Here is a 25536-nt window from a genome sequence, read left to right as displayed (position 1 = left end):
GTTGCTTTTTCAACTGCCGACTGCTTTTTACATTAGGAGTCAAATGCAAGGAACATGAGAAAATTCAGACACATTTCCAGTAAGCATTTCGCATGTATCAACTTTTTGTACATGACATTTCTCGAGAGATTCAGAGAGTAAAAAGAAATGAGCCTGCACTGTGGGAGATAGTAGGAGAAAAGAAAAAGGGTAAGATGTGAAAATAGGTAACTTTATAGGTGACAGTATGGTCGTGTAAAAGAGTAAACAGTGCAAGAACACCTAATAATCACTTTAACTGAGCTGAGGTTTCCAGGCCCATTCATTCATTCAGTAAAGTATTTATTCATTCATTTAATGAGGACTAATTGCATAGGAGCCAGGCCCTGTCCTAGCACTGGGGCTTTAATGGGGAAAAGAACAACAAAGTCCCTGCCCTCCTAGAACTTCATCTCAGGGAATTAATTAAAAGAAGCAGTCTCAGGATAGTCTGTACATGTGTGACAGGGTAACTCCAGGTTGCCAGAAAACCAAATAAGGAGGCTGCTTGTTGAGACGGCTGCAGATTTGGGAAGGGGAGTAAAGCTTTGGAGAAGTGGGATTGAAATGATGTAGGTGCACAGATTTGGGAGAGTCAGGGGTACTTTCCAACTAGTTGGTAGAAACATGGGGTTAGAACTGTACTCAGTATTGTATATATTCTGCAGGGTATGAGGAGACCACTCTGGTTGGAGCAGAGGTTTATACAGTAATGTATGCGTTCCTATATAAACCTCCCAGCACAGGACCTGGCATGCAGTAGGTTTGGTCAGTTATCCAACATAGTTCTGCTATGTGCCAGTACTGTGCTTGGTACTGAATTGGTGAATATAAGACGCATAGCCCGGGTTCTCAGGGAGGATACAGTCTAGTGAGGGAGAAGATAATAAACAAGTAAACCAATGTTTATAATTACAAATCGTAATAAATGCTAGGAAACGAATGGGTGCAGCAAATAACAGAGGGCACCTGCTTAGGTAGGGTGGTCAGGCCAGGCCTCCTGAGGAAGTGACATGAGACCAAGACTTGAAGGATGAGAAGGAAGTAAGCATGCCACAAGCGGGAGAAAGAGTGGTGCAAGCAGAGGGCCCACCACATGTAAGGTCTTGACCCAGGAAAGTTTGATGTGTTTAGGAACCTGAAAAGAGCCCAGTGTGGCTGCAGCAGAGTTGGAGGGGGGGAGAGTCACAGACCCTCTTGGTCTGGCTTACCCTGAAAAGGCAGATCTACTATGGTGGCGTTCACTGGGAGAGTAGTGATTGTCCAAAGAAAAATCCCCAAGTCACCAAAACAAAGGCGAGGTGACAATGGTGGGCAAGGCATTAGATGCTCACCTCAAAGATGACAGTGGTAGTAGGAACCAAGAGAAGTGGATGGATTAGAGATGTACGGTAGAACTGCTGTTGGTTGATGTGTGATCCCAACTGGTGTGGGGACTAGCTGATGAATTGGGTTTGGGGGGGAGTGGGAAGGGGAACCGAGGAATCAGGAATGACTCCCCGGTTGCAGTCGGAGCAACTGGTTAGATGGAGTGGGGACAAGGAGAGGATCAGATTCGGAAAGGGGAAATCAGAGATTTGCCTTTGGATGTGTATCGTCTGAGAGCCTGTGAGATTTCCAAGTGGCCGTGTCGACTAGGAGGATAGATGAGCACAGGGGAGGTTGAACCTTGAGTTATAAGTTGAGAGTCTCAGCATGTTGATTATATTTAAAGCCCTGGACTGGATGAGATCTGAGAGGGACAGACCGAAAAGAGAGAAGCAAAGCCCAGGACCCAGCAGGAAACCTGCAGGAGTTGGAGTTGGGCCGAGGAGGAGGAGCCCATGGAGGAGCTGCCTGAGGTAGGAGGGACCATGTGTTTCTCGTGGAAGCCTAAGGTGCCTGAAGAGGAGGAAGGGCTCACCTGATGATGCTGAGGTGTTAATAAGGGTAGATACCAAAGCACTGGATTCGATAGCATGGAAAGCCTTTGTGACCTTGAAAGGACTTTTGGTGGATGGTCAGAGCACAAGCTACATTGGGGAAAGAGCAGCACGAGTGAAGTGGTGGCATCAGATGTGGGTCACTTTAAATAAATGTTATTTCCATTCCCATTTCCTTTTCCAAGTTAGGGTTCTTGCTGGAAGGATGGATGGTGGAAGACTGAAAACCAGGCTAAGATGCAGGGAATTTATTCTTCAGGTGTGGAGAAGGATGGGGTATCAGGAAGGGCCAAGACTAGGGTAGTTCATTTGGCAGGAGTCTAGTGCCAGCAGAATCATGCCCACCATATCAGTCAGACTTGGTTCATTTTACTTGATTTTCGGCCATAGGTTACGTTCTGATCTCAGCAAGAACCATGTATGTATTGGACTGAGAGAAAGATGGGGCGATGGAGGGAGTGGGGGTGGGGGAGTCCGTGTAAGTGTGCTACTTCCTTTATTCGCAACAGCTTCAGGAGGGAAGTTTATGGACCGGTGTGAGTCCTGCAGCCTGGCCAGCCAGGACCACCTCGGTGATGCCACTTGTCATTCAAGCAGTCCTGTGTCTGGAAGACTTTGGGCCAACCTAGCGAACCGTGCTAAGCACTTCCCATGAATCATTTCAGTAATAAGGAAAATTTTCATAGTAGTTGAGCTGAAGGTCAGGTATAGAATCTGAAAATCCTGGAGTCCAAATGGTTAGAGCATATTTTTAAAAATCACTGCCCTTTGTAGATGAGGACTCTGAGATCCAGAGAAATCACATTCAATGATCATTTAATAAATATTTATCAAGAACCTCAGGAGGTTATTTACTAGTGCCAAACACTGTTCTAAGTGAACAGGTCAGACCCAGTCACTGCCTTGATGGGGTTTACATTTTGCTCAGGGAGACAGTCAGTAAACAAGACAGTGCTGGGGTGCGCTCAGAGCAGGAGCCTGAAGAAATGGTTCCTCTGTTTATAACACACCTGACAGGCATCTGGGTTCATTGTGACAAGGGGCACAAAACTTGTAGCCTTCCTATGAACAAATACCCTACACATGTCCTCCTGCACCTCCAGGTGGCCGCTGAGTGGGACCAGTGAGACAGGGCTCAATATTGGAAGAAAAGCCACAGTGTTTAGTGGGGGAGTTTGCCACCTAGAGCCTGTGGTGGGCCATGAGTGGTGTTATAGACTTAAAGGCTTTGAACCTCTCTTCTCAAGGAAAAAAAAAGATCCCATTTATATGCTATTCTGGAAAGACGAAACAATGGAGACAATAAAAAGATCAATGGTTGCCAGGAGTTTGGGAGAGAGGGGAGATGAATACACAGCATATAGAAGTTTTTCAGAGCAGTGAAAATACTTTGTATGCCATTATAATGATGGATAGACGTCATTATACTTTTGTCCAAATCCATGGAATGTGCAACACTATTCACTTCCTTAGATTGAACCCTAAGGTGAACTGTGGACTTTGGGAAATTTCTGTACCTTCCTATCAATTTTGTTGTAAACCTAAAACTACTAAAAAAAAAAGAAAAGAAAAAAAAAAAAGAATTAAACAAGACAGTGTGATTTATTCAGGGTCACACTGAATAAATTGGCTGGTTGGTGGCCTGTGCCTCCCCCTGCTGACACCCAGCCCAGTTTCCTCAGACTGACCACGCCCAGTTAGTGCTCTCTTCTTGAAGATGGAGCTCTGGGCAGCAGAGCTGCAAGGAACACATGCGACTCAGAAAATAAGGACTTTTAAAGCCAGTCTAGATGTAATTGTTGATGTAATGAAAAGCGTCAGCCAAGTCTTCTCTGTTTTGTTTCAGTGTAGACTAGGTCTGGCTCATCCCTTAATGCCATCAAAACTTTAGTATGAAAACAAAGGAGTCTTTGTCAGTCTTAATTAGGAGATTCCAGGACCACTTTCCGTGATAAATTTTGGGGAATGAATTATGGGGGACGGGTAGTTGCTTTCAATGCACTGCATAAGCGCTTAGCACCCACGGCGTGTTCGAGGCCTGCGCCGTCAAAGCGTTATCAGCGTTCAGCAAGGTGGGTGCATCCACGTTGGCCTGTCCTGGCTTCAGCGGAAGAACGGGGTAGGTCATCTGAGGCTTCCAAAGTACAAGGCGGGGTAGGGTGGGAGCATGGGGCGTGGGGAGGGGGCCGGTGAACGAATTGGCAGTTACTTGCATCTCACAAAGGCCCCTCTCCGAACGGTTTCTCCCAGCTGCAGGCTGCCTCCTTCAGCCTCCATTCAGAATTGGAATTCCCTGAAAGATGAACTGGTACAGGAGATTATTCCAGTTCTTCACCTTGGGTTTGTCCGGGATAGTGATTTTCTATTTTCATGGAGGCAGGAGGGAAGGGGGAGGTTCTTTGTTTATTCATTCACTTATTTGTTCATCCATCAAACATTTATGTGCTAGGAGCTAGGGTTGAGACAGCAAATGATCCCAGCCGATTTTCTAGTCTAACAGGAAAATAAATAACTACAAGTAGGCTTACACCTTAGGAAAGGAGAAGAAGGCAATACTGCCTCTTTAAATTTAGCCTTTCACTTTGCAAGTTTTCCCCAAAAGAGATGGTTATATAACAGTGGTGGCTAAAAAAATCAAAATTAACTTTATTTTTTTGATATTTGCCAATAACTCTTGATACGACCGGAGATTGACCCTGGAATTTTCTGCTCTAGAGGCCGATATTTGCAGGCCGACCCTTGGGTCATGCTCTGGACAGGAGCATCATTAGTGAACATACACAGCAGGAACATAACAGGGTGGTGTGAGGACTGCTGCCCAAGTCTGTTTAGTTTCAGATGATTTGTTACAGCATTCACTTGTTCTGCCAGTGTTTATTCAGCTGCTACTTCTGCCAGATGTTCTCCAGGTGCTGGGGGTGGAATGGTGAGCAGCCAGGCGTGCTTCTTGCTTTCAGAGAGAAACCAGGTCCTTACATTCCTGGGTGTATAACTGCACCCCGAGATGGTGCTCAGGCGGCAAGGTACCCATTTCCGTGAGAGGCCATTTGGAAATGAAGTTGACCTGGAGCTGGTGGTTAGGGGAGGTTTCCCCGAGCAAGTGACTGAGCAGAGCCTGAAGATGAATCAGTGAAGAGGAGCTTGCTCACAAAGGCAAGGCGGGATGGGAAGGGTGCTCGTGTGCTGGTTAGACCTGAAAGGATCCTAAATAGGCATCAGAGGCATCTGGTCCAGCCAACCCATCCTTTTTCTCTGCTTTGTTTTTCTCAGTACTTAACGGGCATCAAATGTACTATGAACAGTGCTTACCAGGGATCTTCTTACGTTCAGTTAAGCATTGCGACCCACAAGACTTTCACTGGCCACACTTGGCCCCCTATCGAGACAGACCTGGAACAGAACCGTAAGTTGCCAACCAGGCAGTGTCAAGGGTTTCTCTCCTGTGTGAACTGTGCTCTTGGCAGCCCTTCTGGCCACCCAGGAGCTGTTCTCTTTGCCCCTCCCTCATCAAGTGACAGCTCACGTGCTAGAGGATGAGCTTCACATAGAGTAGGGATGGGGTCTGCCCTGGCTTAATGTCTCCCTGAGGGATATGCTCAGTTGTAAGTCATCACATCCAAGGAAGCCCAAAGCAGCGTTGTCCCCATCAGATATTTATAGTTCCTTCCAGTCCAGATGCAAGTTATCAGTCAGAGGTCATTTTTAATATAAGCAATGTTGCCTCGTAACATAATTGACATTCTAGCTTTATTAGGTTTCCAGGGAAACAGAACTAGAAAGTTAACCTAAGGTCAGATTCTCAAGCAGGAGAGGAAAGGAATTTGCTAACCCTTTGCCCACATTGTGTTTTTTTTTCCCTTATCTAATCTGTTTATTGTCTGTCTCCCATCACTGGAATATAAGTTCCAGGAATTTTTATCTGTTTGGTTTGGGGAGGGATCTGTACCTTGAGAGTATCTGGTATACAGTTGTACGTGAATGAATGAGTGAGTGAGTGAATGAACTTCTCATGTTCAGCCGAGATGGCTGTGGCTCACAGATGCCTGACAGTTGTGTGTTTTCTTTAAAATTAGTTCATGCAGCATGTATGTACTGAGAGCTAAGCATGCAAGCGCTGTGCTAGGTGCCGGGATGTAAGGAAGAAAAAGACAGCCTAGACGGGCCTCATGGAAGTGACCGCTCCTGTTGCTGTTTAGGGGGAGCTGTGCTCTGACCGTCCAGCTCTTCCCGCAGATGATGTCCTTCTGTTGGAAGAGGGTGAATGGGGCCAGGTATCAAGTGGTTTCCTTGACCTCAGTAAGAAATAATACGTTTTCTGGGAAGGTCATAGGGACTTCTGCTGTCTGCCTTATCTCTGAGACTGGAGGCTGTTTCCAATAATGGTGGCTTTATTATAAGACACCCCCCAAGCAGGCCTGATAGACTCTTTCTTTTCTGAGAAGCTCCCAGCTTGGTGGAAAATTGGTGCTTGTAGCCCTCCTTACTTAAGCCTGGCATGTACACATCTGGATGGGATTCTAGCGTTCCCACAGCAGGAAAGAGAATTATCATTTTCCACGGTTTAGTGTTGAGAACATTTGCTCCCAGAGCCTCCCAGACCCGGATTTTTTTTCAAGTATGTAGCTCTTTGAGTTGAAACCTCACAGGCTGAAGTTGGACACAGAAGCATGAGAACCTGTTTAAGCATGGCCTTTGTAGGCAGCCCCTCAAGGGCAGGCCATTGAAATGACACATGAGTGTTGGGAAGGAGGAATTCATGTCCTCTCTGGTCAAGGAGGAAGCCAGATTTTACCCTCTCTGAGCCTGTCAGACTGTGGGGAGCTTTCTCGGTAATTTAGTGGCGTCTGTGCCACAGAGCCGGTCCAGATGTATCTGCCCGGGAAGCGGGGCGGATGGGCAGGAGGGTGTTGGGAAGGCATGCAGCATTCCTGTTCTTGGCCAGAGCAAAGCTCATCAACCTGTTCTTTCCCTTCCCTGGTTTAGGTGTCAAATGCGTTAATATTTTACATGAGGGCAGGGTGCGGGGGGTGGAGGCCCCAGCTCTTTTCAAGGGATATTTCTTACCTATTTCTTTTTAAGTCATCATTTTTCTCTCCATTCTTTTTTTTTTTTTTTTTTTGCAGAGGTATTTTTAGTCAGCTCTTAGAGAGAGTTGCAGAGAGGTTGAGTTAAAGCCCAGAAAATGACTGAGACGTCTTTGGAAAATTTATGACTTTTCTTAGGAAATACTAGAACCTTCTATTGAAAGTGAGAGGGGCCATAAATTTTCTTACAAAGACCTGCCTTTATATTTGTATAGCAATGTCTGCCATAGATCTGCACACCAATAAGGATATCTACAATATGATTGTATGTTCTCATAGCAAAATCCCGCATTAAATTGTAAGATTTTTAAAAATTAATGAATTGTTTTTTTCAATTGACATTTGGTTTTTCCACCTTCCTCTCTATTTTAGGTTTGAAGTTTTACTTTTTATTCACAGGTGACTTTGGTGGTAATTCTCTAGGCCTGGCACAGACATACTGTACCTTTTTTTTCAGCTAGCCCTTCCTTCTGTGTCTTCTCTTTGCTGGCAGGTGCTTGGTTGATGGGTATGGGAGCTGGTTCTCCTTTGACTCTCCCTGGCAAATTAGCATCAGAAGCAGCAATCTCTGCATGTTGGAAACAAGCAGTTAAAATACCAGGAAGAATGTGATGTTGTGTTTCTTCTGAAGAATACTCAGGAAAACTCATTAGCCAGACTTGGTAAAACCTCTGAATTACCCATTTTTTTAAAGATGCAATTATACTGCTTTCAAGTACATTTTGAGCTAGTTAAAAAAAAAGAAGCTATTGCCTTCTCAATTCCATGTATGTTTATTGAGAGCCTGCTGGGCACCAGTGACTAGGATAAGCTCTGGGATATGAGATGAATAAAAAATGTTCTCTGAGCTCATGGGGAAGACAAGGATGTCAACAAATAATTATAACACCTGGTGAAAAGCACTATAAAGAAGAGATGGGCTGGTGGGGGGAAGGAGAGGGAGGGGAGAAAGGAGGAAGAAGCACTTGCCTGGGTGCGTTCATCAAGTTCATTAGAAGAACTGACACTTGAACTTGGTCTTTGAGGGAGGGGTAAGATTGCCCCATCTCAGCGAGGCCTTGGGGGACAGGGCCGGTAGTCATGGTTGAATGCTAGAGCTACCAGGCCAGATACACTTTATGTGCTCTTGGCAGGCAGCTTTGTCTAGTGGTTAAAAAGCATTGACTCTGGATCCACCTGCCTGGGTTTGAATCCTCCCTCTTACAGGCGCGGTGACCTTGGCAAGTTACTTAACCTCTCTGTGTTTCACTTTCCTCATCTGTCAACTGGGGATAATAATAGTACCTGCTTCATAGTGTTGTTAGGCAGATTAAGTGCGTTAGTAATTGTAGTGTGTTTGGACAGTGGCACATGGTAAGTTTGATAAATAAATTAATAAAACCCTGCAGAGTGAAGGGTTTGTCAGCTCCCTAGAAGAAAAGGTAAGCATCAGCAGCTGAGAAGTCTGGGAAGATGATAGCAACAGTGGCAGTATAGTTTTGGGATCTTCTCATATCCTGTCATTAAAAAAGACACAGTAACCAGACAGCAAAACCAAAAACCCATGCACAACATTTACAGTGAAACTAGATGACAAGGTGTACTCACGAACCCCAAAGTTCAAGCTAATGGGGACGGACTACCAACAGCTAGAGACAAGCATGTTATTTGCATTTGTGTGGGAGAAAGCAGAAGGAAACAATGGGGGATCCGAGGGGCCTGAGGACAGGAGACCCGAAAATAGCCATCAAGACCACTGGAAAGCTTGTCTGGCCAATTTGGGATTAGCTGCTGAAAATGAGAGGGTTTTGCCAAGTAAGGTCTAAGGGACTGGAGCAGTCTGGCCCCTGTGAAGCCTTGAAACCGACGCACTAGGGCTTTTTGCTGGGACTGGACCCCACAATGAGGAGAATGCTGAAAGTGGAATGAAAACTGACCAAGTGACACAAGAGACAAAAGAACGATCAGGTAGAGATAAAAGTGAAGGACGGGGAGGTAGCCAGGAATTATCATAAAGCAAGATGCTATTATTATTTTTTAGCAGCTTTATTCAGTTATAATTTATATATCAAAAATTCACCTGTTGTAAATATACAGTTCAATTGTTTTAAATAAACTTACGCAAGCATTGCAGTCATTGGCACAATTCAGCTTTAGAACATTCCATCACCCTAAAAGTTCTTCATGCCTATTTGTAATCAGTCCCCATTCCTACCCGCAGCTCCAGACAACCACTTATCTGCTCTATAGATTTGCCTTTTCCAGAAATGTCACATAAATGGGATCATAGAATACGTAGTCCTTTGTGTCTTGCTTCTTTCTCTTAGGATAACGTGTTTGAGGTTTACCCACGTTGTTGCAAATATCAGTAATCACGCCTTTGTATTGCTAAATAGTTTTTCCATTGTTTATCCGTTCACCAATTGATGAACATTTGGATCATTTTCACTTTGGGGCTATTATGAATAATGCTGCTATGATCATTCATGGACAAATCTTTCTGTAGACATATGTTTTCATTTTCCTTAGATAGATTCATCGGAGTGGAATTGATGGGTCATAAGTTTATGTTTAACTTTTAAGAAACTGCCAAGCTGTTTTCCTAAGTGACTGTACCATTTTACATTCCTAGCAGCAGTGTATGAGAGTTCCAGCTTCTTTCCATTCTCTTCAACACTTGGTGTTGGCAGTTTTGAAATTAAAGCCAGTCTGGTGGGTTTGTAGTGGTATCTCGTGATTTTAATTTGCATTTCCCTAATGATTAATGATGTTCAGCTGTTTTGCATGTGCCTGTTAGCTATTCTTATATCTTCTTTGGTGAAACGTTTTCAAATCTTTTGCCCTGTTTTCAATTGGATTGTCTTCTTATTATCAAGTTGTAAGAGTTCCTTATATATTCTGGATACAAGTCCTTTATCAGATATATAATTTGCAGATATTTTCTGCCAGTCTATGGCTGGTATTCATTTTTTTAAATTATGTCATTCAGAGAGGAAAAGTTAATTTTGATGAAGTCCAACTTAACCAATTTTTCTTTTTATGGATTGTCCTTTTGGTGTCATAGCTAAGAAATTTTGGCCCAATCTAAGACCACAAAGTTTTTCTCCTGTGTTTTGTTACAGAAGTTTTATAGTTTTAGCTTTTACACGTAGGTCTCTAATCTATTTTGAGTTAATATTTGTGTATGGTGTGATGTAAGAGTCTAAGTTAAAGTTTTTTTTCTTTTTTTGCATTTAAATATCCAGTTATCTAAGCACCATTTGTTGAAAAGTCAACTCTTTTCCCATTAAATTGCCTTGACACTTCAGCAAAAGAATTAATTAATTGAGCATAAATATAAAGGTTTATTTCTGGAGTCTCTATTTTGTGTCATTGAGTTATATGTCTATTCTTAAGCCAATAGCACACTGTCTTGAATATGTAGCTGTATTGCAAGTTTTGAAATTAGGTAATGTAAGTTCTCTAATTTTGTTCTTTTTCAAAATTATTTTGGTTATTCTCAGTCTTTGATATTTCCATATGAATTTTAGAATCAGCTTGTCAATTTCTACCAAAAAAAAAAAAAAAAAGCCTGCCAGGATTTGGATAAGGGTGGCAGTGACTCTCTAGATCAATTTAGGGAGAATTGCCACATTAACAATAGTGAATCTTCCAATCCATTGTCTCTTCTTTTATTTAGATCCTCTTTAATTTTTGTCAAAATTTTTTTGCAGTTTTTATTACACAGGTTTTGAATTTTTTGTTAAATTTGTTCCTAAGTAGTTTATTCATTTTATGTTATTGTGAATGAAGTTGTTTTTTAAATTTTATTTTCAGATTATTCTTTGCTCATATATATATATATATATACTATTGATTTCTATATATAGATGCTGTATCTTGCAACCTTGCTGAACTTGTTAACTAGTTCTTATAATTTTTTAATAGATCGATTACTTAGGATTTTTACATATGGGATCGTGTCATCTGTGAATAAAAACAGTTTTCCTTCCTCCTTTCCAAACTGTATGTCTTTTACTTCTACTGTCACCTTATTGCACTGTCCCGAACCTTCAATACAATGTTGAATAGAAGTGGTGAGAGCAGACCTCTTTCTCTTACTCCTGCCCGATCTTAGGGAGAAAGCGTGCAGTCTTTCACCATTAAGTAAGATGTTAGCTGTAGGTTTTTCATAGATACCTCTTTGTCTCTAGTAGTATTTCTTCACTTAAAGTCTGTCTTATCTGATATTAATATAACCACTCCAGCCATCTTGTGGTTACTGTTTACATAGTGTATCTTTTTCATCCTTTTGCTTTCAACCTATTTGTGTCTTTGAATTAAAGCACCTCTCTTGTATATCTCTTGCAGATAGCAGATAGTTGGAGCTTGCTTTTTTTATCCAGTATAAAAAAAATTGCCTTTTGATTGGAATATTTAACTCATTCACATGTAATGTAACTACTGATATGATTAGATCTACATCTGCCATTTTGCTCTTTGTTTTCTGTATGTCTCATGTCTTTTTTATTCTTTGTTCCTCCCTATGGCCCTCTTTTGGGTTAAACAAATACCTTTCAGCATTACATTTTAATTCCTCTGTTGATTTTTTACCTGTATTTTTTGAAAATTTCTATGGTGGTTCCTCTATGAATTACAAAACATATCTTAAATTACCAATCTATTTCAGTAAAATATGCAGGTTGGCTCTAATATAGCTTTATTTCCTCCCTCCTTTTGCTACTAATGTCTCTATATGTTATAAACACAACAGTGTGATATAACAATTATTTCCTCATACAGTCCTATTTTTTTAATATAAATTAAAAGAAGAAAAGATTTAAAAATATATTTAAACAATATTTTATATTTAACCACATATTTACATTTCTAGTACTCTTACTAATTTACTCCTGTGGTTTCAAAGTGCCCTCTGTTGTCATTTCCTTGTAGTCTGAAGGACTTCCTTTAAAATTTTGTACTGGTCATGTCTGCTAGATATGAATTCTCCCACTTTCTGTTTATCTGGGAATGTCTTTATTTTGCCATCATTTTTGAGTGATAATTTTACGCCATGCAGAATTCTTGGTGATTTTTTTTTTTTCCTCTCATCACTTTGAGTATATCTTCCACTATATTTGATGAGAAGTCACTATTAATCTTAACTGTTGTTCCCCTCTATGTGATTAATTATTTTTCTGTTGTTACTTTCAAGATTTGTTTTTCAGCAGTTTTATCATTATGTGTCTCTGTTTTTCTTCAGCCTTTTTTTTTTTCTCTGTTCTTTGGATTGGATGATTTTTATTCATTTATCTTAAGTTCAGTGATTTTTCTGCTATCTCAAAGCTGCTGTTGAGCCCATTTAGGGAATTTTTCATTTTAGTTATACTTTTTAACTCTAAAATCCCCACTTGGTTAATTTTTATAGTTTCTGTTTCTCTATTGAGATTCCCTATTTGTTGACTTGTTATTTTCTTTTAATCTTTAAATGTAGTTTCTATTAATTCTTTGATCATACTTATAATAGGTACTTTGAAGTCTTTGCTAAATCCAATACATAGGCTCACTCAGAGTGAGTTTATATTGACTACTCTTTTTTTTTTTAAGTATAGGTCATGCTTCCCTATTTCTTTGATTGTCTCATAACAGATATAGTACAACCATAAACTAAAAAATGAAAGGAGAATGCTGATAGCATATGCAGAAAATAAGTTTTTTAGCTTTTCAGTAATCATAATGATGGTGATATGATTTGATATTGTGAAATGTTTTTGTGTAACATAAAATAGAGCAACTTAATAGTCATGGAATGTTCTAATTCTGTTATCCCCCGTGTCCTTGAGAACCAGGATTCTTGGTGTGGGAGAAAGGCAAAATAAGCTTAAGATGGAAGGAATCAAGGAAAAACTCTGTAGTCCTGAATTTGTTTTTTTCTAATTTAATTTTTTAAAAGTATAGTTGATTTACAATGTTGTGCCCATCTCTGCTGTATCGCAAAGGGTCTCAGTTATACGCATATAGACATTCTTTTTTTTAATATTCTTTTCCATTATGGTTTATCACAGGATATTGAATATAGTTCCTTATGCTATACTGGAGGACCTTGTTGTTTATCCATCCTATGTATAATAGTTTACATCTGCTAATCCCACACTCCCAGTCCTGTCCTCCCCTACCCCTCTCCCCCATGGCAACCACAAGTCTGTTCTCTGTGTCTGTGAGACTGTTTCTGTTTTGTAGACAGGTTCATTTGTGCCTTATTTTATTTTATTTTTTTATTGGAGTATAATTGCTTTATAATTGTGCCATATTTTAGATTCCACATATAAGTGATATCATATGGTATATCTTTTTCTGACTTACTTCACTTAGTATGATAATCTCTAGTTGCATCCATGTTACTGCAAATGGCATTATTTCATTCTTTTTTATAGCTGAGTAGTATTCCATTGTATATATATGTACCACATCTTCTTTATCCATTTGTCTATCGATGGACATTTAGGTTTTTTCCATGACTTGGCTATTGTGAAATAGTGCTGCTATGAACATAAGGGTGCATGTATCTTTTTGAATTATAGGTTTGTTCTGGTATATGCTCAGGAGTGGGATTGCTGGATCATATGGTAATTCTAGTTTTAGTTTTCTGAGGAACCTCCACCTGTTCTCCATAGTGGCTGTACCAACTTACATTCCCACCAACAATGCAGGAGGGTTCCCTTTTCTCCATACCCTTTCCAGCATTTGCTATTTGTAGTGTAGTCCTGAATTTGAATGACTGAATTGGAAATATCAGTATGAAATCATTAGGTATCTGTGTGTGTGTGTGTGTGTGTGTATGTGTATTTGTGTGTGCATGTGTGTAGATATACACATATATGTTTGTGTGTGTATGTGTGTGTGTGAGAGAGAGAGAGAGGAGGTCCTTTAAATAAGTCCTTCAGAGAGACAAGGAGAGGAGAGGAGGTCTGGCTCAGTGACTGACCCAGTAGCAGTGACTGTCCCTAGTGCCTAGGTTGTGATCTTGAAGTATCATTTTCCAATTTAAAAAACCTCATTCAGTTCTGGGGTAGGAAATAAATAAGACAAGCCTGTAAAATCTCTACATATCAGATAGCAAGAGAACTATCAAAGATTTCTAGCGCTATGTTTTCTGACATGGAATTCAGGCCATATATGGGACAATTTGAATTTCAAGAAGGATAAAAATTGCAATAGTCTCATCAAATATGTTTAAATTCATGAGTTCTAATTCAGTATCTAACAAAGTAGACAGAAAGAATCAAATGTTTTTCCTCCATTTACTATATGAACTGGAAAACCAAATATTAGATGAAGGGAAACACCTCCCTATAAAATTATTCCAGCTAGTAAGTGAAAATTCAGTGAGAGAATTAGAATGTCACCATTTTGTAACTCCCAGTGAATTAATGTATCTAACCATCAAGCATCAAGGGCAGCTAACAGCCAAAAAAGAGCGACAGCCGGACCCGATGTGCCTCCTGATGGAAGAACACACCACTGGCAAAGTCTTGCAAAGGGGTTGAACCTGAATGGGTGAAGCCTCAAAATCCAGCTCCCAAATGCAAGAAATACAGGGAAAGGAGGAATATATCGAACTGCATGACTCTGTGGTTTTCCTATCGAACTGCATGACTGTGTGGTTTTCCAGCCAATGGGAATCTCTACAGGTCAAGCAGTTCAGATTCTTTAACTGATAAATTGTAAGGAAAAGAAAGAGGTAGAAAGGGAACCTGTAGATTAACAGAGATTTTAAAGACTCATCAAGTAAGAAAAAAATAAATGGGCAAGTGCAGGGATGTATACTTGAGTGATTAAGCCGTAAGGAATGGAATGAAGCCATGACTATGAAAGTCAGGGGGGCAGTTACTTTGGTTGGATGGAGAGGCCTGTTAACTGGGATGGGGTGAGTGACAATGATCCTTTTTTTTTTTTTTAAACTTGGGTGATAGTTACAAGTGTTTTTGCCTTGTAATAATTTCTCAAGCGATATATTTGTTTTATGTGGCTTTCTGTGTCTATATTTTATCTAACAAAAAGTTTAAAAAAATAGTGGGGTGGATAGAAGGACACCGAGCAGGGGCAAGGGAAGGATCCCTGCACTGGGGGTCCCGGTCCTGGCTCCGCTGCCCGCTCAGCGCTGTTGGGCGGGCCTCTCCCATTCCCTCTCTGGGACTCAGTTTCCCTCTCTGTCAGTTGAGCGTAACGAGTCCTGTCTGCTCGCTAGGTTGGTGGGAGAACCATCTGGAACAATGGGCTGGGGGTGGCGTGGGACCAGCTCGAGGCGATGATGGCAAACGTTTACTGAGCAGTGACTGTGGCCTCATGTGATCCTCACGGCAGCCCTGTGAGTAGCAGGTGTGCAGCTGGTCTTACCCTGGAAGACCCTGTCTCTGTCCTGAAGCAGCTGAAAGCCTCTTTTTCTTTAAAAATATTTATTTAATTTATTTATTTGGCTGCACCGTCTCTTAGTTGCAGCTCGTGGGCTCCTTAGTTGAGGCTTGCCAGCTCCTCAGTTGCAGCATGCGAACTCCTAGCTGCGGCATGCATGTGGGATCCATGCACGGGTTCCCAGACCAGGGATCGAACCCAGGCCCCTTGCACTGGGAACGTGGAGTCCCAACCACTGCGCCACCAGGGAAGTTCCCAGCAGCCGAAAGTCTTAGGGAGGCTTTCTTGATGAGAGAGGGGACTCATTTGTAATTATCTTGTCAGGGGTCTATTAGTAAATGTCCACTCTTCTGGATGGCTTAGAAGGGCTTGAAAATAGCTTATTCTGCCGAGCAAATTAAGTATTCTCCCCACAGATCATGTTTGCCCTGCTCATGTGCTTAACAAAGCTTTTTTTCTATAGATGGTGCAAAGGTACAGTTGAGCTCACCATCTGAGTGATTGGATGTGAATTCTGACTGGGAAGGGCCACTCTTTGAGGCATATGATGAAAGCATCTGATGTAGAAGCTTGTCCTAACAAATTGTGGACAGACCCGTTTTTATATTATCATCGTTTTGTCAACGTTAGTCTCTTTGTCCATCCTGGTCCACTTCAGAGTTCTCTTTCTGCCGTGAAGGTTAGCCCACGCAGCAGAAATGCTCTGCTGTCCCTTTGTTGTCCGCCGCCACTGGCAGGGGCCATGAATCACAGCCCTTCTTCAGAGCCAAGTGTGTCCCGGTAGGAATTTGGCCTGGCCCTCGCTGTTCCCAGCCTTCCTTGCTTCTCTTCTGCCCTGTCGTGCTTTTGCTTTTGTGTCATGGGAGTTAGTCACAGTTTCCAGACTGTTTGCAGGCTTCTGCGTGACAGGGATCATCAACTTTTCTGGGCACTGGAGTCAGACTGGGCCTGGGTTCAGATACCAGCTCTTCTGTCTGTGGGCTGTGTGATGATCACGGGCACGTTACATAATTTCTCTGAGCCTTTGTTTCTTCATGCATAAAACTACAGAAGATGCTAAATAAGTACTTGTCAGTTGAGAAAAAAATTTTGACCATAGTACATGATGGAAACCAGTTCTGATGTTGCAGTATTTTCTGCTAAACCAGAGGTACACAAACGTACCAGTGTCTGTTTTTGGCTTTTACCCGATAACAGTTTATGTGTGGAACGGAGGACCACGTGGGGGGTGGTGCGAGGGTTAGGGGAGGGTGGGGAATGGGAGGATTACGTGATTCTGAGCGCTGGGCCAGCGGCTTTACAGGTGTCATCTTATCCAGGCCTCAGGAGCAGGTATTAGTCCCATTTTACAGATGGGGTGGCAGGTACAGCAAGGTGAAGCCTGTTTCCCGGGCTCTTACCCCTCCCGTGGAGGCCCAGCGTCTGGTACTGTTTCCCTTCGCCTTGTTTCCAGATGTCTCACATTCCAGTCTCTGTTCTTGGTCTCATGATCACTCTCAACCTTTGCCCTTTCCTTCTTTTCTATCCCCAACTTACTAGTCTTTCCCAGCCTGACTCACAAGAACCTGTGAGGACTCCAAGCGGCACCATGCTGCCTCAAACTGGGCAATACTGCTTTGTTTTCGCCGAGAAAAATACCGGAGGCTTTTATGTGCCTGCTTCATGGCCAAGCTCCTCCTTTCCCCTTCGAGGGTGCCTGGTCTGGTTTTGAATGGGACCCTTGGGCTGACCTGGCCTGAGCGCCGCCTTCAGAGTTGCTGCCACTCCCCGTCCCCACTCAGCTCCCCTCAACCCCGTCTCTTGCCTGCTTGGCTCCTGAAGGCATTTGGACCCGTGACTTCTGGACATTTAAAGTCCTATATATATATATATTTTTTTAATTTTATTATTTTATTTTTGGCTGCATTGGGTCTTCCTTGCTGAGTGCAGGCTTTCTCTAGTTGTGGCGACTGGGGACTACTCTTCATCGCGGTGCACGGGCTTCTCATTGCGGTGGCTTCTCTTGTTGCGGAGCACAGGCTCTAGGCACACGGGCTCAGTACTTGTGGCTCGCGGGCTCTAGAGCACAGGCTCAGTAGTTGCGGAGCACGGGGTTAGCTGCTCCGTAGCATGTGGGATCTTCCTGGCTTGAACCCGCGTCCCCTGCATTGGCAGGCGGATTCTTAACCACTGCGCCACCAGGGAATTCCCTAAAGTCCTGTATATATTATTTTTAAACTGAGTCCCTTGGATTTTTTCTCACTTGTCATAGCTTTTGAAATATTGTCCCCAGAGGTTGTTTTGGAAATGCAGTTCTGTTTCCTGCTATTGAAATGGAAGTGAACACTGCCCTCTTATCCTTGTATTGAACCTTCAGTTTAAGTACTGTGGTCCATCTGGAAAGACTGGGCCCCCCCCCCCTTGATGTCCTCTCTGCCTTCCCCCCTCTCCACAGCCCAAGTGACTGGATGAACAGGATGCTCAAAAGTCCTTCTAACTATGTGACCCTGCGGCTTAGAATTCATGAACGTTTGAAGCCATATTGTTAGCAGACCAGTTCTACCTCCTAGATTGTTTTCCTTCTGCTTTATTACTGACATTTTAAATGAGTATTAGATTGGCCTGGTGCGTATCAGGATTCCATGTAGTAAACTATGTCCCTTCTTGGAGGCAGGCCATGGAACCCTGGCCTCTCTTGCACTCCTCATGCTACGTGTGTGTGCGTCTTCCACCTCGGGCTGGTCTTGAGCAAACACTTCCCTCTGTGGAAGTGAATGATGTTGGTGCTGAGCTTTTCTCTTGTCAGCTTTGTATCAGGCTCTCCTAGAACTTTAGTGGCTAAACCGCCCGGACCACTAGTTTGAGCCGCTAAACTACCTCTAGTGGCTCAGCCACCCAAGCTCACATTTTTGAGTTTGGACTGGCCCCTGTTGACTGATTCAGAGCAACCTCAAATTGATTCAGAGCAAACCTGTATTAACTGAGCCAGAACAAGAAGGACTCAACTGCTAACACACTTGGTTCCTCTGCCTCATCTGTGTTGCCTTGGGCTCTGACCCTCGCCCTGTGGCCTTTGGCGGAGACTCTCTGCTCCTCCCCATGGACACCAGCACTCCTAGGCGATGTCGCCATCCTTTCCTGCGAGACTGACCACAGGGCCCCAGGAAAGAGCTTTTCACTCTTCCACCTGACATCAGTCGTGTCTTTTGTCATCGTGAGCATGGTAGGCTTTCAGTAAATAGCAGAGTGAATGAATGAATCAAACTGGGGAATATCTTTTTTTTTTTCTTCAAAATTAAATGACTCCAAAGAAGTAAAACAGACTTTCATGTCTGTGCGTTGACTGGAAGGTAGATTCCAGAATTCCAAAACTGTTTGGATCAATGGCAGAGTTTTGAGGATAATAGTGATAATCATGGTGAATGCTTAAAAAGCACTTACTCCGTGTATGAACTCATTTAATTCCTACAGCCAGTCTATGAGGTGGGTACATTTGTTCTCACCATTCTACAGATGAGGAAACCGAGGCAAGCACTTGCCCAAGGTCAACAACTAGTTAGGTGGAAAAGCTTGGGTCTGAGCCCAGACTGACTCCAGAGTCCGCGTTCTATTTTGCCTAAGTTTGAGGACGTAGATTAGATGAGTACGTGGATTTCCAGGTGGGTGCTTTGAAGAGCGAGCCTCATGTGTTAGACGTGCTCTGGTTTGTTTGTTAAAAGTGCTGTGAGATTGAGGAGTCCAGCTCTGCATTAGGTACTGTGAGGCCTCTCGGGTCAAGTTGAGCCTCGTTACGATCCAGGTCTGCGGGAGGAAGCACGTTCGTTGGCCGGCCCAGCATTGCATCCCCGGGGTCCTCTCCTCGTGCGCAGTGGACACTCGCTGTGTATTGTTTGAATGAGGATTGATATCCTTTGACTCATTTCCAAAGGTTGAAAGGAAGGAGGATGGGAGAGGAGCAGGCCTTTCTGTATCCCTTGTTTCCCCAGAGCCTGGGGGTCGGGATGAGGGGAGGGAATGGGTAGGAGGGTGCGTAGTCCTTCCGTCTGAGCCCCTATGGCAGTTTGTCCGGCTGTCATACATCACAGGCAGGACAGCTTGTCTGGCTGTCACATGTCACAGGCGTGAGCACCTGCTCGCTGTGCTGTGGCTGCCTGGCCAGCTGACTAGGGCGCCTGGGTTGCTCTGCTTTTGTCACGAGGAAGCCCTCGTTGCCAGGGTGGTCAAAAAAATGTTGTTAAGCCTAGTATGACTCTCATTAGGTTTGAAATGAGACTTACGGAAGTTTCGCCCGCTTGCTCAGGTCCCGGCGTGCACGGTTGTCACACCCTCCATTGCTATATCTAGGTTGCAGCTGGCTCGCTCCAGTGATCAGAGAGAGTCCTTTGCTAATGAGGCCAAGGTTGTGGGTTTGATCCCTGGCCCTTGACTACAGCAAGCCATCTGTCTTCACAAATGCATGTCACTGGATCTGAGGCAAGGAGTGTGCACAGAGGGAGAAGCTGGAATCCATTCTGGGAAAAACAGCTCCCTGACAGCCGGCCAGAAGTGGGCTTCCGTACTGTGAAGGATGTCTTTTTCTTCTCCCACTTTCCGGATCTGGACTTCTGGTTTCGATTCCAGACTCTTTCCACATAGATGATACTAAGGGTTGTGTAAATGAAGGGGAAGCAATTCCCAAGCCTGAGAACGAAGAGAAATTGACCTAGGGATACATGATACATTTGTGTTTTTCTAGGGTTGTAAGTGTTGACAGTGTCCAGGCGCTGACAGGGTGGATCTCCTGGTGTAAGAAGGATCTCTTCAGTTGTCCTCTTTGTGATCACAAACATGCTTTTCAGCCAGGAGATGGGGAAGGGGATTTCAGAATGTAAGATTGCCCTCACCCCGCAAAAAGCTTGCTGAGGGTCACTGGGTACCTGGTTGGCTCTGTGAGGCAGTTGGGACAAGAAGAGGTGAGTACGAGAGGGCCTGGGCTCTCAAGATGACCGCAGACATAAATACCAAGGAAAAGCACAGGTTTAGTGCTGTCTACACTAAAAATAGGTATAAACTTGGACTTCCCTGGTGGCGCAGTGGTTGAGAATCCACCTGCCAGTGCAGGGGACACAGGTTCGAGCCCTGGTCCGGGAAGATGCCACATGCCGCGGAGCAACTAAGCCAGTGCGCCACAACTGCTGAGCCCACGCTCTAGAGCCCACGAACCATGACTACTGAGCCAGCGTGCCACAACTACTGAGCCCACATGCCACAGCTACTGAGCCCACGTGCCACAGCTACTGAGCCCACGTGCCACAACTACTAAGCCCACGTGCCACGGCTACTGAAGCCCGTGCACCTAGAGCCCATGCTCCGCAACAAGAGAAGCCACCGCAATGAGAAGCCCGCGCACCTCAACGAAGAGTAGCCCCCTCCTGCCCCAACTAGAGAAAGCCCACGTGCAGCAACGAAGACCCAACGCAGCCAAAAATAAATAAATAAATAAATAAAATTAAAAAAAAAATGTACAAACTTCTTGGCCACACCAGGAGGCAGTGTCGTGTCTTCCTGGGGAAGCTCAGAAAAGGTTCTCAAAGGTGGCCTTTGACCTGGGTCTTGAAGGATGACTTAGGACTCCTTAAAGAGAGAGAGGAGCGTGTGGAAAGGCACCTGGGCAGCAAGGTTTCCCTGAACTGTCTGAAAGGTTTTTTCAGAAGTCTCGAAATCCTCATTATCCACAGAACCCTCTAGAAGCTGTCAGGCTGGGCATGCCTGGGTACGTTGCTTGCTACAGGTGTGTCCCTGCTCTCCCAGGCACCCATGCTGCAACCACGACTGAGGATGCATGAGACATATTCTGTTTATGGAATATAAACAGAGGAGCTGGCTGTGCTGCCTGTCAGTCCATGTGCAGTGAGAACGAAGGGGGTAAGAAGCAGGTAGAAAATGCATCCCCTCAGGGTCGTGCTTCACTCAGCTCATGGTAGTTCTGAATTTCATTCATTCAACACATATTTATTGAGCACTTTCGGGATGCCAGCTCTGTTTGAGGTTTGAGGGGCTTGGGATATGGCAGTGAGCAAAACAAAGATCTTGGTCCTCACGGCGCTTATGTTCTTATGGGGGATGTGAAGCCATCCAAGCTTCCTGGTGCTTGTCCCGTGTTCACCAGTGTATCCTCAGGGATGAGCCTGGAACCCGATATGTAATAGTGCTCAGTAATTATTGAAATAACCTACTGCTTAAGAGATTCAGAAGCGCCGGTTGGTAAGAAAGAACATGGAAAAAGCCAAACGATTTCTTAGCTCTGAGAGATCTACTGTGTTGACTTGTTCTAAAATTGATCTTTAGTTATAAAGTTCTCCACCACAGAGAAGGAGAAAAAATACTGAACCTACGCTGGCAGTGGTACCTTTCCCTTGTTACCCAGGAATTTGACATCCAGTATTTTATTCACATCAGAACTTTTTAGTTTGCAATGACAATGACAGTTGAGATTGAATTTAAGTGCATTGGTGGCCTGGGCCAAACTCTGAGGTTAGAAGAGAATTTGGAAGGACAGCTTAAGGGAAGAATTGTATTTTCCCACCCTGCTCCCAAGAAGTGAACATAAAAAATGTAAAAAAAAAATATATTGAGCTTGCAGTTGAAATAGCTGCCCATCACAAGGTGAAATAGTTCTCCCATCTCCGAGTTTCTCCCAGCCTTGGTTTTCCGTTTGGATTTGGATTTTGGAACTCTGGCTTCCTTCCCGTATACGTTTCCCCCTTGGTTTGATTGTAGGTTTGTACGTCAGAATGTACATTTCAGAGAGCATCCTTCAGAAGTGCTGCTTTCAGGCCCCAAAGGGTCAAGAGGGAGGCCAAGTGCTGGCCAGTCAATGCCCTCCCTGGGTGTCCTCAGGAAGTCATGCTTCTGCACTGACCTAAGGGCCAGCACACGAGACCTGGAAGGAGGAGGCTCAGGGGGAGGAGGATGAAACCTGATGGAAAAGGGAGAAGAGAAGGAAAAAAGGAAGTAGGTCAAGGGAGGATTAGAACGTGTCCCTGTGAACCGTGGATGGGCTTTCCTTTGCCTGGGTTTGCACAAGAGCAAGGCTGAAGACCTTGCTGGCCTCAGAGCTCAGCTGGCCTGAGCCCTCCCTGCTAGGCTGGGGACAGTCGGTGATGTTGGCAGGTTTTGCCTGCCTGTTGGGCTGAACAACCAGCTGGTGCTCAAGGGACTTGCAGGCCCTTTCTCCTTGGTAAGAGCTTAGCTGTTGGGAACCGTTCCACGTGGAGGGAAGCGCACCCAGCTCAGGAAGCGAGGTGCAGGAGGTGAACCCCAAGTTCTGACAGCTTGCCAGTGCCTGCTGCTAGAATGCTGACCAGAACGTTCCTTTTAAGAATCGTTTACCATAATGGATTTTGACATCATTGCACTCTCTCAGTCAAGGGTGTTGAAATGGAACAAATGACCTCACGTCAAGGGTCTGTGGAAACCCTCAAAACCGGGGAAATTCCTTGTCTCTCTTCTCTTCATTTTGGAGTGGAGTTTTTAAGCAGCGATTCATTCCAGATAGTTCATGGGTCTCCACATTTTACGAATAAACTAATAGTTTAGAGACATGAAAACAATCATGTGGCTTTTGTTTATTTCCCTCAAATTGGGGTATTTCATAGCCTTTAGAATGTAATTCTTGCAAGTTAATTCCTTTTTCTGTTCCTTTCTATCATGATTATCCATCTAGCTTAAAAAATTTTTTTTCTGCTGTCATGGCAACGGTGGAAATGATTGCTTGAATAAAATTATGTGACTAAAACCATGTATGAATGGTATAAGAGTGGCTGAGAATTGTACGTCTTTGCGTTTAGGATATTTAAGCTGGGCGATCTCTCCCCTCCAGCCCCCCTCCCTCCTGCCCTGTGGGTGGCAGGCAGCCTCATGGTTGTCCTGAAGGTGCCGTTTGACCAGCACAGCCGGAGGCCTCCTGAGACATTCTGCGGTTCCTGCAGATCCGCTGTTTACAAGCAGGATTCCTCCCAGCTTCAGGGAGAATCTGATTCTGAATCCTAACCTCTTCCCAGAAGTAAACTGGAAGCAATTTGAGAAAAACTTGAATTTGCCTCAAAGGCAGTGTCCATGCGTCAGGCATACGCCCTCAGCTGCTACCGGTTTGGCCTCCTGTGCGGCGTCCCCTCGGTCACGGGAACTTCCTGCAGTCGCCACCAGAGGGCCTCGGTCCTGCACGGGAGAAACCACCTCGGCCTCAGAGGGGAGTAGAATTTCTCTACCCGTCGGTTCTCATTTAGGGCAGCTGAGGCCTCACCCTTGGACACCAGGCTGCTTCACCTGGGCCAGCAGATTTTCTTTCCCGTTTTGAACCAGTTCCTAGGAGAATCTCATTAGCTGGGAGCCCTGGAACGCATCCGATTTGTATTATGTATATATATTAATTTTCATATTAATGGTGTAAAACATAGACCTTTCTTGTACGCATATTTTGTTCTTTCTTCTAGAGCCGCACTTCAATATGAGGGCTCACATTTCTTTTGTCAGGAAGGTGAGAGGTTGGGTAGAAAGGCCCCAGCTCGCCCTCTCACTGGGTGTGGAGGTCTGAGCAAGCCGTTTCTCTTCTGTGTGCCAGCGGACTAGGTTGTGTCGGATCACTCATAGCTAGACAATAATGTGCTTCCGTAACCGGATAGGTATCTCACTCTGCAAAGAGGGCCTGGGGGACGTTCCAAATGGCCAATTCCCATCGGATGGCCTTCCCTGACTTATAACATATAGATTTGATACTGCCTACTCAAGGCCTAATTTCCACCCTGCTAAAACAGCCCTTTAAACCTGGGTCTCCAACTATATTGTCCCAGTCCCACCTTATTTCACACAGTTCAAAACGCCATTCTTTTTGTACGTAGTAGGAGCTTAATCTGCGATTCTGGAATAAAATGAGACTGCTCTGTCCTGCCCATCCCTTTTTTCAGCTGTAGCTGTTTTCTCCCCACCATGTTACTTAACAGAACCGAGCTTCAGTCCAAAGCAAATGTACTCTGGTGCCTGTGAACACAGATCCCATAAAAGCAAATGAAGGGGAAAGCAGCAGCGTAGATTGCATGTCCCAGGGCCTGTTACCTAATTTTTATTCACGTCTCCTTTAGTGCTGCCTGGACTGCCAAGCGCAAGCCTCTCTTTTTATGTCACCGTAAAGCTTCTGATCTGGTATCATCTGATATGTGTGGGTGAGAGGAATATGGGAGTATTGATGTATCTGTGCCAATAAACCATTACCTTCAAGTTCTGGGGCTGTTCTTGTGAATCAGAGTCCTGGGATGTCACGTTAGGTATAAGACACGAATTAATAGCCCTTGTGAGTGCTCGTAGCATACAGAACCCACCTTCAGTTTGATTTAATCCCTTTGTGTGATTTAAAATGTCATCCAAGAAGAGAGCTGAATACCTAGAGCATCTGCCACAGACTGCAGAGGCTGGCTGACAGGTCCGCACCGGCTGACCCGCTCTGTGGCTTTTTTGGAAAGCTGAGATGTGTTCTAACGAGCAGGTTATAAATATCACGGGGTTCTGTCGTAGGAGGTGGCGGTGCTCGATGTGAAGGGACCTGCTGGGAAACGCTCCCAGCTGAATGGGTCAGGCACAGCCTTCAGAGGGGGCAGACAGCAAGTGGGGTCTGGGCATATGGACCGGGATTTACTAACGAATTACTGTCCCTTCACGAAATGTGTCACCCTGCACGTCTCTGTGAGGTGTGTGGGCACCAAAATGAGGTGTGCTGGCCCCAGTCAGGTGGCGCCAGCCTCCAGCCAGCGCTCACTAACTGTGGGAGGGGCTGTGACCCTCTGCCTCACTGGGGGCAGGAGGGGCCGATGGGTTTACTGGGCAGTGATGTATGTTCTCAAAGACGCGGAGTGGTTGCTTGGTGGAGCCCCTCATTCTTCATACCTTTTCTCTTTGTCTTGCCTAGGAAGGTTGCAGGTCACAAGAAGCCTTTCCCACGTTGCACACAGTGCCTTGTTGATACTCCTGTACCCCTTTGCCACCCACCTTGCGGTGAAAAGATAGAGTTTTCAGCACCACTCAGCAGAGCAGGAAAACTCCTCAGCCACTGTGAGGTGGAAGATAGACTCTGGAAAGATATCTTTCCTTCTTTTTTTTTTTGCCTTGGATCTGATCTTCCGACATTTATT

General features: G+C 44.3%; 1 protein-coding gene and 1 non-coding gene across 9 annotated transcripts in view; both read left to right on the top strand.

Annotated features, from left to right (window-relative positions):
- Positions 1 to 25536, top strand: part of TTC7B (tetratricopeptide repeat domain 7B) — a 240435-nt gene that overhangs the window by 78659 nt on the left and 136240 nt on the right. Inside the window, exon 1 of one of the 8 annotated variants that reach the window (XM_036842609.1) lies at positions 24934 to 25095. The exons of 6 other annotated variants lie outside the window; for them this stretch is intronic. In XM_036842609.1, coding sequence (XP_036698504.1) covers positions 25028 to 25095 — 68 coding nt within the window. In that variant the 5' untranslated portion in view covers positions 24934 to 25027. Of the gene's footprint in view, positions 1 to 24933; positions 25117 to 25536 lie in introns of those variants that run through there. One more of the 8 variants, XM_036842608.1, reaches the window with a different exon arrangement.
- LOC118891561 lies at positions 2897 to 3025 on the top strand. Its single transcript, XR_005019117.1, has one exon. It is a non-coding gene; the product is annotated as a small nucleolar RNA SNORA11 (small nucleolar RNA).

This window comes from Balaenoptera musculus, chromosome 2 (assembly GCF_009873245.2).
Source record: "Balaenoptera musculus isolate JJ_BM4_2016_0621 chromosome 2, mBalMus1.pri.v3, whole genome shotgun sequence".
Classification (NCBI taxonomy): Eukaryota; Metazoa; Chordata; class Mammalia; order Artiodactyla; family Balaenopteridae; genus Balaenoptera; species Balaenoptera musculus.
This window is presented reverse-complemented; position numbering and strand designations above follow the sequence as displayed.